Below are 17658 nucleotides of genomic sequence, written 5' to 3'. Positions count from 1 at the left end.
CAGTACTTTTTCCTAGAAGACTATGGTTTTCCGGGGCTGGCTGCTGGCAACCCTTGGTCCCACGTGGCACATGGCAGCATCTTCTTTCTCTTCTGCATCCTGTAGGCTTCCAGTTTCTGGCTGCTACCTCTGGTTTCTCCTACTGTGCCCAATTTCCTTTGCTTATAAGGATATCAGCCATATCGGATTAAAGTCCATCATCATTCAGTTTAGGCACACCTTACCTAATAACATCTTCAGATGTCCTATTTACAAGTGGGTTCGTAACCACAGTACCAGAGGTTGAGACCAGAACATGTCTTTTGTAGGGGACATGATTTAATTCTCAACAGCAGGCAAAAGCAAAGGAATGGGGAAGTAGATGAAGCACATCACTTCAGTGAACTAAGATGCAGCCATTAAAATATCTACACAAAGTTTTTAATAATATAGGAAAATAATTATATTAACATTAGGTTAAAGTTGCTATATAAAATGCTAATGTGGACTAATTTCAACTTTACCAAAAGAACGAAACAAGAAAAGAAATTCCCAAAGAGATTTTATAAGTTAAATATACATTTAATTTTTAGTCATACTAAAATACCCATTTTAAAATTCAAATTAAATATCCATTGTTAATGGACCCACAGAAGATGATTTTTCCCATTTTATTCATAACCTTACATACTTGCCATACAACATCTACAACAAACATTATTTTATAAGGATTCAGTATCCAAAAAAAAAATGATGGTTTCCATTAGGGATAATCCCAGTCCTCACCAAATTTTTGACCCTCATAATTGGGAAAGAAGCCAAGAAAGGCCTCTTACAGAGTTCTCTCTCAACTTTATTAGAAAAGGCCCCAATCATTTGGAAATACTCTTGTTAGTGTAGACTGTTGTAAAAATGGTTCAGAATCTACTACTCTCTTTGGTAATTACTTCCAAGTGGAGAAGTCCACTTAATTTTTACTAAATTAGGATTAGAGAGTTAAAGTGAGCAATTTTTGCTTTATGAACTGTTCCTCCCCTTCCTTTCCATTCCATTGTTTGTCTATTATCTATAGTTAATATAGGTCTCAGACCATGGATTTCAGAGCTTACAAGTGCTCATTTAGGGATCTTGATGCTGTGTGACTTAAGACAAACAAACAGAGCAATATCTCAGCAGTTCAACTGTTAAAACTATATAGTGGTCATTGTCATCTTAGAAAGGTAGGAAACTGGAATGCTGTGCTAGTCTGCAAGCTGCCGGAATGTGATATACCAGAAATGAAAATGGGTTTTTAAAAGGAAATATAGTAAGTTTAAAGTTCTAAGGAAGTGAAAGTGTCCAAATTACAGCACCAACAAGAGGTTACCTTCACTCAAGAAAGGTCAATAGGCCAGAAACAACTCTGTCGGCTGGGAAGTCACCTGGCTGGCATCTGCTGGTCCTTTGCTCCTGGGCGCTATTGCTTTCAGCCTCTGTTTCAGTGGGGATCCCTCCCTTTGCTTCTCTGGAGCTGGTTTTCATTTCTTAGGTTCCCTTGGCTCTCTCTCGTTTCTGGCTTACTTAACATCTCATCGGGATACCTGCTGGGCTCCAAGCATCTGCAGAAATCTGTGTCTCTGATCTCTGAAGCAACAATTCTCCAAGCATCTACATCTGCTTTCTCAGCTCTGAGGCTTCTGTCATTTTTTATTTTCTCCAAAATGTTTCCTTTTAAAGGATTCCAGTAAACTAATCAAGACCTACCTGGAATGGATGAAGTGACATCTCCATCTAATCAAAAGATCCCATCCACAACTGGGCATGGCACATCTCCATGGAGATAATCTATTCAAAAGTTTCCAACTAGCAGTATTGAATCAGGATTAAAAGAAACAGTTGCTTCCACAAGATTGAATCAGGATTAAAACATGGCTTTCTTGGGGTACATAATTTCATACCAGTCCAAATGCCTAGAAGATTTTTTGAACAAAGGAGTGGTATGATAGAGCAATGCTTTTAAAATAATATTTTTACCATGATGCTTAAAATTTTGGTGAATTTTTTCAATTTATTCCAGAAACATTTTTGAGGGCCTCCTATATGCCAAATACCATTCTAAGCATTGAGGATAGATACTTGAATAGTTGACCCCAGCCCTCAAGGAGCCCCCAGTAGGGAGGGCTGTTGAGGGTCTTATATTGTCACTATAATCACACCACCACCACTACCTGCCATGTAGATAATACTAACATTGTTTGCCCATTTCACAATATTTGAATGGTCAGTGCTGTGGATTTTAGAGCATAAATCTGATATGTTGGGTGATGAGGAAAAACAATACCATTTTATATTACCACCATCTCAAAGGAAGAGAGACAAAAGCATCCTTCTACTATAGTTTGATAAATGCCAAGATGGTGGTAAATTCAGGATGCTCTGGGAATATTTAACCCAGTCTGGGGAATTTGGGAAGACTTTTTGGAAGATATGGTATTTTAATTTATTCTGGATGAGTTGCATTCATCCTATCAGAGTTGAGAAACGGCCTCCCGAATAGAGGAAATAAGATTTTCAAAAATCTGTATGTAAGGAAACCCTGCAATGTGGGGACAACAAATAGTTCAGTAGGCCTGATTTGACAATAACAAATGGAGGAAAGTGGGACAGAGATAAGATGGGGGGGGGGGGGGACATGCAGGTGCCAAGAGGTGATATATTTTATATACCTTGCTAAGGGTTTAGAATTTATCCTAAAGCATATTAGGAGCTATTCAAAGTATGAGAGTGAAGTAATTGGGTTGTTTTTAGAAAATTCACTCTGACATCAGGATGGATTATGGAGCTGTGGGGAGATAATCTGCAAAAATTTTGGCAAATAATGGAAGCCCAAACTGAGTTAATGGCAGTACAGGTGAAGGGAAATGAATAGATTTTAAAAGTATTAAAATGGTTAGAGGGAACTACATGCCTAAATGGATATGAAATAGGATGATAGCTGGTTTATTGACACCATTCATTGAAATGGGGAAAATAGGTTGAAATTCAGGATTGGATGGGAGCCAGAAGGGGCAGGAATATGCTCTGCCTATGAGTCATCCAGTGAAATTATCTATAAGCAGGTAGGTATTCAAGTCTGGAGCTCAGCATGAAATTTGATCTAGATAAAGATTTTGAAGTCATCAGAACATATATGACAGCTAAAGCCATGGAAGTGATTGAGATGGCCCAAGAAATTGAGAAGATTATTATTAATATTTGCTAGGGGTCTACTTTTGTTTTCTGATACAATATCATTTGATAAGCTAATATCTTTCATTTGATTTATTTAAGCCCTCCTTAATAATCATCTCTTCCTTATTAGGCCATTTTGAAAATAATAGGCCATCAGTTATAAAAATCAAAACTGCCTTTTCAAAAACTGATTTCAAGAATACAAATACTTTAGTAGTATAGTGCCATTTAGAGCAGATTCCCTTTTCTCATCTGTTGTGCTGGTCTGTCATACAATTTATCATTTTAATAGGCAATTTGGCTTTATATTGAAAAGAACATATATTTACAAACTTAATAATGAAAATAAATTATGTAGGCTTTAGTCTTTGAAGCATTGGGCTATTTTCCCTTGTTCTTTAATAGCCTCATGTATGAATAATCAACACGGCAGATATTTGGCTAAGGGATGGAGAGGGGTATAAAACATGTCTTGCTCATTTTCATTTTATTGAATTTTCTTTCTTTCAATTATAATTTGCATCCAGACCTGAGTTGTTGTGGAGTATGATAGTATGTTTGGGGTTTTGCAGATGTTCATCACTAATGGGTGGTTGAGTGATGTTGTGATCGTGGTGGCAATTACAAATCGTGACGCTTCCTCCATTGCCCATGGCATTAGTCTTTTCCTGGTGGAAAATGGAATGAAAGGATTTGTTAAGGGACAAAAGCTACATAAAATGGGATTAAAAGCCCAGGTAAGTCTTAATATAAAATATATTGCGGTAACAATTGAGTTTACTATAAATCTGATAGATGCCTTATACAGAAAATATACATGGCATTAGTAATGGAGGTTAATTCTGGTATTTTAAATATTTGCTGTTAGAAATGGCAAAATCCACTGCATGGTAGTTTTCCCTTTATTTATGAAATTGAAGAAAATTATGAAGTAAAAAGAGAAATGTTTTCTCCCATACATTTTACTGTTACTAGAAAGAAAAACATATTTTACTTAGTATGAATTAGAAATCCGTAGTTCTCAGTACCTAAAGAACTTGATGGCATTAGGCCTGTAAATACAGTGTATTGCAATGGGAAAGGTGCAAGTTTTGGAAACTGACAGACCTGGGTTTGAGTCGTTATTTCATACTCACTAGTTATGTTAATTAATTACTTTAATTTGGCTTTGTTTGTCTGTTTTCAATTATTGTTAAATGGTAACCTTCACTTCCTCGGATTATTGGAAGATGTATGTGAGAACATTCTCTATTTCATTCTATGGTCTCTTAGGATACTGCAGAACTATTCTTTGAAGATGTACGGTTGCCAGCTAGTGCCCTACTTGGAGAAGTGAATAAAGGCTTCTCTTACCTCATGAAGGAGCTTCCACAGGTCAGAAATATTTAAAAATTCTGTCTTTTTTATTTGATAATGGACTGGAATATACTAATATAGAACTGTATAAATCTGTGCATGAAAAACTTGTGATACAGCCATTTATTTGAGCATAACAAAATTTTTTTTAAAAATATGAGTTTGGTAGACTAGAAGAATAAATAACTGAACTTATGGACATCCAGTCAAAGCTTATAAAATGAGAAGGAAAAGTAAGTGTTTCAATTCTGTGATTCCTTCTTGGAGCTCTTTTAGCTTCTTACCTATAAGTCAAAAGTTTTTAGCTCTTGGTGAGGTCATATCAACTGAAACATTTGGTACATTTTTACAATAATGTAAGTCAAAGGGCAAAAGGGTATTCAGACTGAAAAGTTTTGGCCATATAGGGTGAGTTCTCACATCTGCCTTTTTGGATTTCAGACCAGGTTAAGGAGGGTGACTGCTGCAGCATGGACAAATTGGGGACAAGGGCAAAAACACTGGCATGGAAATAAAATACAAAATTCACCAGCAAGATGAGATTAAACTGACTGTGGATATGTATGTATAATAGGCAGAATTTAACTTACTTTAATATACTTTAAGATGTTGATTTCCATGCAGATATTAGGGTATGTGTTGCACAAAGGTCAGTAAATAAAAATCAACGAATTTGGAATTGCTTTACACATCCATAAACGAGGGACAGATGGGGATATTAAATAAATTACATATCATATATCTATGAATATAATAAACACAGTCATTCATAACATAAAGGGATTTGTTTTAGAGAGTTATTCTTATAGATCTGTCAAATAATATTAATGTCTATGAAAGAATTTTCTTATAAGAGCTAAGAAATAAACTTTATAAGTCTTATAAAGATTATTTGCCTGATTTATTATAATGGAAATCATATGGGAATCAATAATTACAATAACATGCAAAACTTAATTTTCTCATTAAAGGAAAGGCTATTGATTGCTGAATTGGCAGTTTCAGCCAGTGAATTCATGTTTGAGGAAACCAGGAGCTATGTTAAACAAAGAAAAGCTTTTGGGAAAACAATTGCACAATTACAGGTAAGCTTGTCATCATGGTTTGGTGTTAGATTTACTCATCTGAAATGTTTCCAGACTAAACACAAAGTTGGGATAATTTTCATTTAGGTGGGATTGGAAGCCATGGAAGTGAATAAAATCACTGAGAATAGAGACTAAAATGAGAGATTCTGAGACAAAGTCTTGAGAAACACTGTAAGATTTAAAGATGGAATAGGGAAAGAAGAGGCACGAAAAGAGAGTGAGAGGGCGGTGCAATGGTGGCTCAGCAGGCAGAATTCTCGCCTACCATGCCAGAGACCTGAGTTCGATTCCTGGTGCCTGCCCATGATAAAAAAAAGAGTGAGTGAGAATTAACAGGTAGAAAGGAGAAAGCAAATCAAGCGAGTGTTGTCACAAAAGCCAAGAAGAGAGAATATTTCTATAAAGAACAAATGGTTCCAAATGCTGCTTAGGGAGAAAATAAAGTAGAGGCAAAGAGTGTCCTTTGGTTATAATGATACAGAGGTTATTGGTGAGTTTCATAAAAACCATTTATTGAACTTGTGTTGGAAGGTAACAGATCAGAGATGGTGAAGGAGTAAATGGAAATGAGAAAATAAAGATACTATGGCTGGTAGCTCTTCCCTAAGTTTGGCTAAGAAGGGTTGTTGATGGAAATGATGGTAACTGGCTGGGGAGGGATGCATTTGTGGGTCAAGGTCGATATTTGGGGGTTATTAATTTTGTTGTTGTTTCTCTTAGGAATACAAGTAGTGGAACATATTTTGATACCCAGAAAAAGAATTTAGTAAAGAGGGAAAGGTTATAGGTATAGAGGGGATAATTAACTGCATATAATCTTTGAGGAAGTGATATTGTATTAGTATGGAGCACATGAAAGATAGGCCTTTCCATCTGTATGAAAGAGGTACTTCTTTCACTGTAACTGTAACAAAAGAGGCAAGAATGGATGTAAGGAGCTATGAAGCTTTGGTGGTCGAAAATTGCAAGGGTTCTGTATTAGTTAGGATTCTCAGGGAAACAGAACCAGCTGGAGATATCTGTAGATATGAGGTTTATTTAAAGTGTCTCATGCACCCGTGGAGATGGAAGAGTCCAAAATCTGTAAGGCAGGCCAAAGCTGGAAACTTCAATGAAGGTCCTCCAGGAACTCCCAGGAGAGGCTGGCTGGCTGAAGCAGAGAGATTCTCTCTTCTGAATTCTCCTTAAAAGCCTTCAGATGATTAGATTAAGCTTTACTCATTGCAGAACACATTCTCCTTAGCCAAGTACAGATATAATCAGCCTGGATGCAACCAATGTGCTCGTGATTTAAGTCAACAAATTGTCCTCATAGCAACAGATAGGCTAGTGCTTGCTTGACCAGGCAACCAGGCACCATCACCTGACCAAGTTGACATATGAACTTAAGCATCACAGTCCACCCCTTGTCAACTTGGCAACTACAGACATCACCTTAAACCATATTTAATCTCTAAATAGAAAACAATACTGAAACACATTTCTTTTTCATTTAATAATACTCAGCTGTCCTGCATAAAACCAGAAATGTACTCTCTCTCTCTCCAGAATAGGGTGCAAACCTTTGGGTAATATTTACTCTTAAACTTGATATACTATAACTTAAATATTATAATATCAACAATACAACTTATATCATATCATAAAGCAGTTAAGACAGAGAGGAAAACAAAGACATTTGCTCTATGTACAAATATAGGCATACTCATTGTTTTAGTTTGTTAAATCTGCTGGAATGCAATATATCAGAAATGGAATGGCTTTAAAAGAAAATTAAATTGCAAGTTTACAGTTATAAGGATATAAAATGTCCAAACTAAGGCATCCAGGTAAGGATTCCTTTACTCAAGAAAAAGCAGATAATGTTCAGTGTTTCTCTGTCAGCTGGGAAGTCACATGGCCATTCTGCTAGGTTTCTCTCCAGGCTTCCTCAAATGACTTCCCTGGGGGCATTTTCTTTCTGCAGCCCTCTGGCTGTGTGGGCTCTGAAGTTTTTTCTAAAACGGTTCCTTCTTAAAAGGTTCCAATAAGCAGCCCTCCTTTAATGGGTGGAGACACATCTCCGTGGAACCCACCTAATCAAAAGGTCCCAACCACAATTGTGTGGGTCACATCCTCATGGAAACAACGTAATCAAAAGATCCCACCCAGCATTACTGAATGAGGATTAGAGAACATGGCTATTTTGAGATACACAACAGTTTAAAACTGGCAGACTCATTATACAGCAAGGAAGAAAAATAAATAGCATTAAAGTCCTCATTCCTATAACTGGTCATGTAGCTGTAGTTCATATCTATTACTACCTCCTTCCACAACCCATTCCACGTTCCCTTACCCTCAGCAAGCATCTTAGCTGGCCTTGGTTCTTTGTCAGGTAGGGTGACCCAAACCTTCATTCCTGAAGTTTCTCAGCCATTGGTAGTCCTTCCTGGATTGGGTTGTTACAGTTTTCCATTGACTTTAATCACAGGGCATAGTAGTACTAGAAGATGCCCTGTACTACAGGAAAACTCTTCTTTATCTCCATTGTGTAGTTGTAGTTCTATTTCCCCTTGATAGTCAGGATCATTCACCCCAGCCAATAAAATAATCCCCTTCTTTGCCTGTTGATTCAAGGGTATGAGAAACCCAAAGTAGCCAGGTGGCAGTCTACGCTTCCAGTTCAAAGGAATCATTGTTGTGTCTCCAGGTAGAAGCGCTCCTTTTTCTGGAGCTAAGACCTGTAGACAGCAGAGCTCAAGGATGCAGGGACAGGAAGCAAAAATTTTGTTAGTGGATTGCTCAGGAAATAGTGAGTGGTGCCACTCCCATTTCCATCCCTTGTTTCCTGGACCCATAATGGGAGAAACAGCACCGTAGAGCAGAAGCCGATTCAGAGATACACAGCCTACCAGAGAACTTTGCCCCATCCTTGCAACATATTGCTGCCTAGTTGGTGGTGTAAATGAGTCTTCTAAAGGCTATTCAATCATTCTATCAATCTAGCTGCTTCAGGAAGTTAGGGAACATGGTAAGAGCAGAGAATTCCAAGAGCATGTCCCCATTCCAGCATTTCATTTGCTGTGAGATCAAAAGCAATGCTGTGTGGAATACCATGATGGTGGATAAGGCATTCTGTAAATCCACAGATGGTAGTTTTGACAGAAGCTTTGCATGCAGGAAAGGCAAACCTGTATCCAGAGTATGTGTCTATTCCAATTAGAACAAATTGCTCTCTCTTCCATGATGGAAGTGGTCCAGTGTAATCAACCTACCACCACATAGCAGGCTTATCACCTCGGGGAATGGTGCCGTTTTGGAGGCTGAGTGTGGGTTCTCTGCTGCTGGCAGATTGGGCACTCAGCAGAAGCTGTAGCCAGGTTGGCCTTAGTGAGTGGAAGTCCGTGTTGCTGAGCTCATGCATAACCTCCATCCCTACCACCATGACCACTTTGCTCACAAGCCCATTGGGCAATGACAGAAGTGGCTGGGGAAAGAAACTGACTGGTATCCACAAAATGGGTCATCATATCCACTTAATTATTAAAACTTTTTCTGCTGAAGTCACCCTCTGGTGAGCATTCACATGAGCACAAATATCTTCATTTTTTTGCCCACTCAGAAAGGTCTATCAGCATACCTCTTCCCCAGACCTCTTTGTTATCAATCTTCCTATCATGCTCCTTCCAAGTCCCTGACCATCCAGCCAAATCATTAGCAATGCCCATAAGTCAGTATACAAATGCACCTCCTGATAGTTCTCTTTCCAAGAAAAATGAACTGCCAGGTGTCCTGCTTGAAGTTCTACCCACTGGGAGGATTTTCCTTCACCACTGTCCTTCAGGGACATCTCACAAAAGGGCTGCAGTGCTACTCTTCACTTTTAAGCAGTACCTGCATATAGTGCAGAACCACCTGTAAACCAGGCCTGAGTTTTCTCTTCCTCAGTCAACTGACTGTAAGGAACTCGCCAAGAGGCCATAGCTCTAGGCTGGGAAAGAGAAGGTAATGTGGCAGGAATGGGGGCCGTGGCCATTTGGGCTATTTCCTCATGTAATTTGTGCTTTCTGGACTTGCTTGGACCTTGTCTTGTATATACCATTTCCATCCTATGAGGGAATGCTGCTGTGCATGCCCAACTTTATGGCTTGGTGGGTTAGACAACACCCAGCTCATGATAGGCAATTCAGGTTTCATGGCAACTTGGTGGCTCATGGCTAAGTGTTCAGTCTTCACTAAGGCCCAGTAGCAGGCCAGAAGCTGTTTCTCAAAAGGAAAGTAGTTATCTGCAGAGGATCTCAAGGCCTTACTCCAAAATCCTAAGGGCCTATATTGTGATTTTCAGAGATAGCTTTGTATGACAACTAATTGTCACACTCAGAATTCCCATTGAGAAATGCTGACATGATTCATTTCTTTTTGTTTCAGTAAGCAGATATTGATTGAGTGCCTTCTAAGGGTAGTATGTGCAAATATAATTTGAAAGGAATGAGCCAGGAATTGCACGCTAACGGTTCCTTGGGAATATGAAAGAAGCTCTTGGTATCACTCTGCGACTTTCTCAACTGTGCCTAAAAGGGGAATCAATATTTGCTTCTGAAATCCAGCCACCACCTGTTTCACATTAAAAAGATTATTCAAGCACTGATGCCTTTAACCCTATTCTGACTATTATAAAAAAGCGAGTCCAATAGACATATTTTGTAATCCCCTGGAAATCTACATTTCCTGTGTTTATGAACTCAATGTTAGATTATAACAAAGATGATTATAATATTCCCCGGAATGCTTGTATGGCTCAGAAAGCATGCGATTTAGGTTTAACCATGAAGGAAATAGAAAATTGATCTACTGTTTTTCCATGGAGGCAAGTGTTTCATTTGTCTGTTGATTATATTCTGAGAGCAAAAGAATACAGAACGGTGTTAATCCTATCGATTTTATCATTGCCTTTTGTCCTGAGTAGTTTACTAAAATATCCACTAGGTGGCAGTAGCATTCTGTTTCCACAGGTATATTTTCCAACTAAGTGTATGTATTTTAAGATTGCTGAGCTATTTCTTCTAATCTTTTTGTCTCATCTAATAAATTATCTTTGAATAACATTTTCATAGTTCAAACTTGGAATGTTTTCATAGAAGAATGACCGGTACATACCTATATCTCTTATTCTAGAGCTGAGTATGGTTCTAATTATCCCAAATAGGCATTTTCCAGTTCTTAAAATAAGACTTTGAGCAGTGGGGATAGCTATATAATTAGGTACCAAACCTAATTTATTTCATATTTGAATCATAACATAAATTAGAATACAACTAATGGTAGTGTTTAAATGGAATTCCAGGCTAGGTAATCTCCCCAGCATGCCTTCCAATTCCATAATTCTTTGATTCAAAGAATTTTATCATTTAGAAAGATGAAAGAGAATCTATCCAGTCCACTTAGTAACTTCAGAAGGGTTTTTTTTTAATGCTAGCTGCAGTATTATGTATTAGAGAATATTAGTGTGTGTTAAAAATACTGCTATGAGCTGCTTTACCAGTCACAAAAACACTGTGCTAGTAACGTTTGGAATAATTATTAGAGATTGATTTCAGAAAGTATGATGCAGTACCTGCAGTGAAGAGCAAAGATTAAATCTGTTTGGTAACACCAAACTCAATACCAAGAATATGAAATTACCTAATCTCTTCATCCAATGATAATACATTTTGTACTCTTAGAGGTATTAGTTCCTTCAGACCTCTGAACTTCACTAAGTGCACTGAAATAAGAATTATAAAGGATGACATCCTGGTCTGAAATTTAATATCGGTTTTTAAATGCTCCCAGCATTCACAAAGGAACAACTCTCATATGGGAGAATCAGACCTAGAGCTCTTGATTCTCTCATTGTAAATAGTACCTAAATTCTTAAATACGGCATCATATAAGGGCAAAGGTATCTTCAGACATGTCAGATTTCCCCTCATTTTCTAAATGAAGTATCATAGGTAATGTTGTTTAATGAAGCCAGGAATTAGGCTTAGAATCAATTTCAGGGTTTTCATGGAATATATATAATCTGTTTTCATGATATGGAAGAGTATTTCCCCTGCTTTTTTTTCATTTCTTGTTAGAGCCTTAGCATTTTTTATGAATGAATTTGGATGTGTGGGATGGAAGTGGGACATTTGGTAGAATGATTTCCAAGACTGCCATGGGTTTTCCAGGCCAGCAAGAGGAAGTACATAGGTATGTTAATGTGGCAATTGAAGGCCATTCAGTTCAAGTTATGGACTGTGCTAGATAAGCTATTTGGAGAGGTGGATGAGAGTAGAGGGCTAGGGAGAAGTGGAAGATCTTGAGAGATTCTGGAATTTGATCTCTTCAGTGCTCTGATTCTGTTATTTTTCTAATGCATTTTATAAATCTGTATTAAGTACTTTGGAATATACAATAATAATGTCTAATAAATGTTTTTGAAGTTGTGATTAGGAAGATATAGAACCCTTTGTCGTTGCCCTCACCACATTACCCCACCCTCCACCTTGTTTCTTCTTTATTACTTTACCCCAAGACAAAGGACCCCAGCAGGAAAACGTGTATACTTAAGTTCTTCAATAGAGAAAAATTCCTCAAGGATTTGTAGTCTCTGGAAAAAAATAGGTTTTATCAGTAGTTGTACCTGAAGAACTAAACCACAAGATGGAGCTCATGCATTAAAGTCATGCTGTTGTGCAAGGAGTTTCCCTTAATGTTTTAAATTTTAGAATCCAAAATATGTGATGTTATTTATTTGTTTTTTGTATCTTTTCTTTTTATACAAGTTTCCTTAGCACTGAAACATAAAAGGTTTTAATTTTACGCTGATTAGTTCTCATATGCTTTTTTGGAGGGGAAACCCAGCAGCTCCACTTTTGTTTTGCTCTAAAGCTCTTTTATTATATAATATTTGATATGCCAGGTGACAAAATATTTACTTCTACCATGCTCATCTTTTTTCTTTCTTTGTCTTTAAACTCAAGACAGTGCAGCATAAGCTAGCAGAATTAAAAACACACATTTGTGTAACCAGAGCTTTTGTGGACAGCTGTCTCCAGCTGCATGAAATGAAACGTCTGGACTCTGCCACTGCTTCCATGGCAAAATATTGGTATGCATGCTACAATAATTAAAATGTGGTGTTTGCTCAGACTGTTAATGGTATTCTGCCAACTTTTTAACTCAGCCTTGGATATTAAAGGAAGAAGGTTGTTTAACTGAAAAATGGCGGTAGGAATGGACTTCTAAAAAAAAAAGGCTGAGAAGTCCCATAAAGTCTATTTATAATGTGCTAAAAATTAATCAGGTTGATACTTAAATCTTTACTTGTTATTGAAAATAGATTATTAAGTGACTGAAGTAGGATGACTGATTCATTCAAGGAATAGTTTATTGTCAAATTATCTGATAAAAAGTGGCAGTAGAGGGTGGATAAAAGAAAACGGTAGGACTTATAGTCCTAATTCTTTCAATAAATAACTATGATCTGGAGCAGTTAATTTAATTAAGAATTTTTTGGCCCAACTTTTTGCTGTCTGTGAAATGAATGGGTTGGACAGGATTTTTCTATTTAAGGTATTTTCCATATCTAAGAAAAATCCCATGAAGAATTTGTCATTACCAAAGTTGCACATGCTCTATTAAATGAAAGGAAAAAAAACCTATTACATTTAGAAAGACTTTCAATTGAATTAAGAGTGATTGACAATGGTGCTAATGATAAGTCCATTAATAAAAGACCAAGGCTTTTGTATATTTTAAGATGCAAGAACTTACAATTTAAATCAGATTCTGAAAGAGGTTTGCTTTCCTCTTTTTTCCAAAACATTAGCTCAAAAATAATCTAAAAAAAATTCCTGCCGTTATTCATTAACTTGCATTCAGTTCAGTCAGAAGTTGAACAGGGAAAATATGCATAACAGTGCTTTATGTAATGATTAAAAAATACCAAAATTGCCAGATTGAAAAGTAATATGGCAATCCTCAGAACTTGCACTTTCTGGGGTGATATTTTATAGTAATATTTACAGCAAGACTTTGGCTAGTAGGAAAAAGTGTAAAAAGTTTTTAAGTACATTTGGAAAAAATATTTGGATAGTTAGCAACTTCGTTTTTCTTTGGAAACTCCAGGTTTCTATACATATTGGCATTTTACATGGAAGCAGAGGAAACAAGTAGGATTTTATCTCAGTAAATATTTTACAAAATACTTGCTAAATACAAAAGTTTATAGAATTCTGAATATTATTGCCCCCCCAGAGCTTTGTCTGCTAATTATTAGATTGTCACTGTATTTTAAAGAACATTCTCACCTGTCCTATGACTTGAGTTAAAAATGATTTTAAATACTAAATTGCATCTATGCTTTTGTTTCCTATTATTGCAAAATAGAAAATAATTTTGAATTAATTTATATTTTCATGTTAATGTAAGTAAAATCCCTACCAATTATCTTATGGATTTTAATTACAGTTAAAACTGGTATGATCAGATCAGAAAAGAATTTTTCTCAAGCATTTTATATTAATATAAATATACTTAAGGAATAATCATTAAATAAATTATTTTGAATATATTTTTCTATCTTATGGCTTACACATTAATAGTCTGTTTCCTTAGATTTTCACTTTTACCCTCAGTTTAATTTCTGAGAAATCAGAAGCCTAAAAACCTTTTTTTTTGCACAGTTATTGAAATTCAGAATTGTGATTTTGGGATAGGAAGTGACATCTCTAGAGAAAAAAGATATAATACAAAGGCAAAGGAAATGAAAGCCTGAGTATAATTATACACTTAATTCGGATCATATAGACCATGTGTAAGTCTTTACTGTATCCTTTTCAGGCCTAGAGTCACTGAAAACGTAGTAGTGTAAGCTTTCCACGTTTTGTTTATAGCCTTAACAAAACATAGCTAGAGCTATAATTTATGAAGAAGGCATTCTTTATGTGAAAATTCTCCTGAAGTTTCATAGATAATTTATATAATCTTCTCTGGTTGACTAATAATGCCATTTTAACTGCTTGATTAATGTGTACATTTTAATAATGATAAATTTGTTTCCTGACTGTAATGTACCTTATGAAAATCCACTTCAAATGTCCCTTTTCTGCCTTTTATTTTGGTCACGCAGGGCATCTGAGTTACAAAACAGCGTAGCTTATGACTGTGTTCAACTCCATGGAGGTTGGGGATACATGTGGGAATACCCAATTGCAAAGTGAGTATCACTGTTCTCATATACTTTTCTTCATGGTGGGAAAAGAAAGTAAATCTCTTTACTGTATTTTGTTAATAGAGTACAGAGGGATAAGAGGTGAGAAATGTTTGCATTTGTCATCTCACTAGAGAGTGTGTTCAAGCAAATAGAAGCAGTTTTATTTCCATTGGTTTACCATTAGGATTTTTTTATTTCAAGTAAAGAGACCAAAATACTAAATCTTGATGCTTGGACTTAGTTGAGTCATAATATAATAGGATAAATATCACGATGTTTGAACTAAAAAAAATAATTCTTAAAAGAATTAACTTGATGTGAAACAGATCTAAATTGTCATCTCTTAGATATTTATTTTTCCCTGCAAAGACAATTTAAAAGTATGTATTTTTTAAAAACAGAATTTTATTTCCTTCAGATAAAAATAAATTAAATATGTGCCTTCTTTCATTATTGTATTTTTATCAGCTCAATGCGGTACCGGCCTGTAAAAAGAGGCACTGTCCTCTCCTGTATTTCTCCCTCCATTTCCAAAATTTTCTCTTTCCTTATGTCCATAGTCTTTTTGCCTTACTGATCTCCTCATGGCATTTCTCATCATCACCCTAGAAAACATATTTTTCCTCTGATTTAGCAATATTTTCAGTTTATAAAATTTCCCAAGGAAATTTTTGCAATATGTAGAAAAGCCCAATTCAGTTTTAAATCTGAGAATGAGAATGCTATGGCTTCTAAAAACTTCTTCTAATTTTACCTAAATCATAGAGCATCTACAGGGAAAAAAATTATCAATCTAATATTCAGATTGGCAGCTCAAGGCTTCTCATTTTGGCAGGTATAATTGAAAATTTTTGATGTGCCTACAGCCCTTAATATGAAAATAAACATTTTATTAGGTTACATTGAGTTAAGAACAAAAGCTCCAGCATAGATGTAATCTACTGATTTTCTAATGTTTTCTATCCATTGGGAAGTTTAGAGAGCTTAAAGTATAGGAGATATATGATTTATAAGCTTTTTTTAAAAAAATCTCTTTAATAACTAGGGATTTTCCCAGCCTTGGGAATGTAGCTAAATCATTTCATTTTTTATCAATCCTTGGACTTGGATTTTGGCATGTCTTTTCAAAACTACTTCAAAGGGCCTTAATAAAAAGCAGATTAAAAAAAAAACTTTTATAATAGTGAAATCAGAAGTAAACATTGTGTTTCACTAGCACAAATTAAATCATCACTTGAAATTTTTCTGTTCATTTTTATGCTTTATTCACAATATTCAGCCTTCTTATTCATGATATTCACAGGGGTAAGAGAAGAAAATAATGCATGCTTTTATTTTTCTACTTAACTATACTGATGGAGAGGAGTCAACCATCTCAGTGGTCCAAGATTAGAGTGTGGCATAATTCTAAGTCTCTGTTTTCCCAGAAGTGTGATTCCCTCAAGTCAGTTGAATGCAAAAAATAAAAGAAGTTTGGTGGTTTTCTTTGAAATCCCTAAGGAATAATAATTACCCTTCTTGGTCAGCTTGTTAGTTCAAAGATTGATTAAACTTTTGAACAGGACTGTTATTTCTTCCCCAAATACATAAGTAAGGTAATTTTTTAAAGATGAAAAGGGAGTAGTACCTAATATCACGAAGCTAATTAGACATGTAGGCAATATTTGGATGCATTGCACAGACTTCAGTTTGATAGAAAAGTTTTTGTGTTTCTTTTATTCCCCAGATGAAGCTGTATTATTTGTTTATATGTACATATATATATATATATATATATATATATATATATATAAAATAAAAAAGAGAGAAAGAAGTGCTTTTTAAATTGTGTTTTATTTTGTTTTCTATGTTTTTTAAACTGTTCCCCTGGCTTAAACATGCCGGTTTATTTCATTCGAATCATTAGGCTTGGGACCTATGAGAAGTGAGGCTGAAGCTTTGCCATTTCAGCGCTTCTCTGTCATGCTAGGAAGAGCATCCCAGGATCGAGAGCATTATTGCTGTGCATGGTTGAACATTCGCAGCTGCCTTTCTCTGTTAATTTTAGTCGATGACTGACTGAATTTAATTAGTAACCTATGAAATGTCTACTGATCTCTGCTGTTACATATTCAGTTGAAACTTCTAATGTGAAAAAAAAAAAAAAAGCCCAACCCAGTCCAAAAATGTATAAATGCATTGGCATTGCTGAATGAAGTAAGCCAAAATGCCAGGCAGGTCCTCAAAATACAAGAGCTGGTTTTTGTGAGGAACAATGTAATCTTGTTCAAAAAATGTTTAAAAACACAAATGTCTCTAGATATTAAAGTTTCATCAGAAACTAGGTACTGAGACTGTAAAATTCCTTTGTAATTCGGTAAGTCAAATCAGTAAATATTTACTGAGAGTCAGCTCTTTGCAGTTACCCTGAGAAATATGGAAAAGAAAAAGTCCAAACTTGATCATGTTCCTAAAGATCTGGCATAACTCTAAAAATTAAATTAAAAAACAAACATTTTATGCTTGGGGAAGAAATGCCTTTGAATTCTTCTACCAGGAAAACTCAAAGCTAAATAACTAGTCCGAATGTCTGGGCCATTGAAAGTATTGTAATATAATAAAAAAAAAAAAAAAATACTTGCCAAAGAGGCAGAACACCTACATTCCTGTTCCAGTCTGTCAGTTATCTGTTATGAGACCATCAAAGAGCAATCATAAATTTAGTAAATATATTAACTTCTCTGCACCTCAGTTACTTTACCTGAAAAATGATAACATTTATCCTTCCTGATCCCAGAGCGAAGATTAGGATGAAATAAGGTG

At 35.8% G+C, this 17658-nt stretch overlaps 1 protein-coding gene across 1 annotated transcript in view; it reads left to right on the top strand.

Annotated features, from left to right (window-relative positions):
• ACADL (acyl-CoA dehydrogenase long chain) overlaps window positions 1-17658 on the top strand; it is a 45455-nt gene that overhangs the window by 25618 nt on the left and 2179 nt on the right. Inside the window, exons 6-10 of the mRNA XM_077154977.1 lie at window positions 3762-3926; window positions 4462-4563; window positions 5517-5630; window positions 12623-12750; window positions 14773-14859. Of these exons, the coding sequence (XP_077011092.1) occupies window positions 3762-3926; window positions 4462-4563; window positions 5517-5630; window positions 12623-12750; window positions 14773-14859 (596 nt within the window). The remainder of the gene's footprint in view (window positions 1-3761; window positions 3927-4461; window positions 4564-5516; window positions 5631-12622; window positions 12751-14772; window positions 14860-17658) is intronic.

This window comes from Tamandua tetradactyla, chromosome 3, assembly GCF_023851605.1.
Source record: "Tamandua tetradactyla isolate mTamTet1 chromosome 3, mTamTet1.pri, whole genome shotgun sequence".
Classification (NCBI taxonomy): Eukaryota; Metazoa; Chordata; class Mammalia; order Pilosa; family Myrmecophagidae; genus Tamandua; species Tamandua tetradactyla.
Note: the sequence above shows the minus strand (reverse complement) of the source record. Positions and strands in the feature narration are given on the sequence as shown.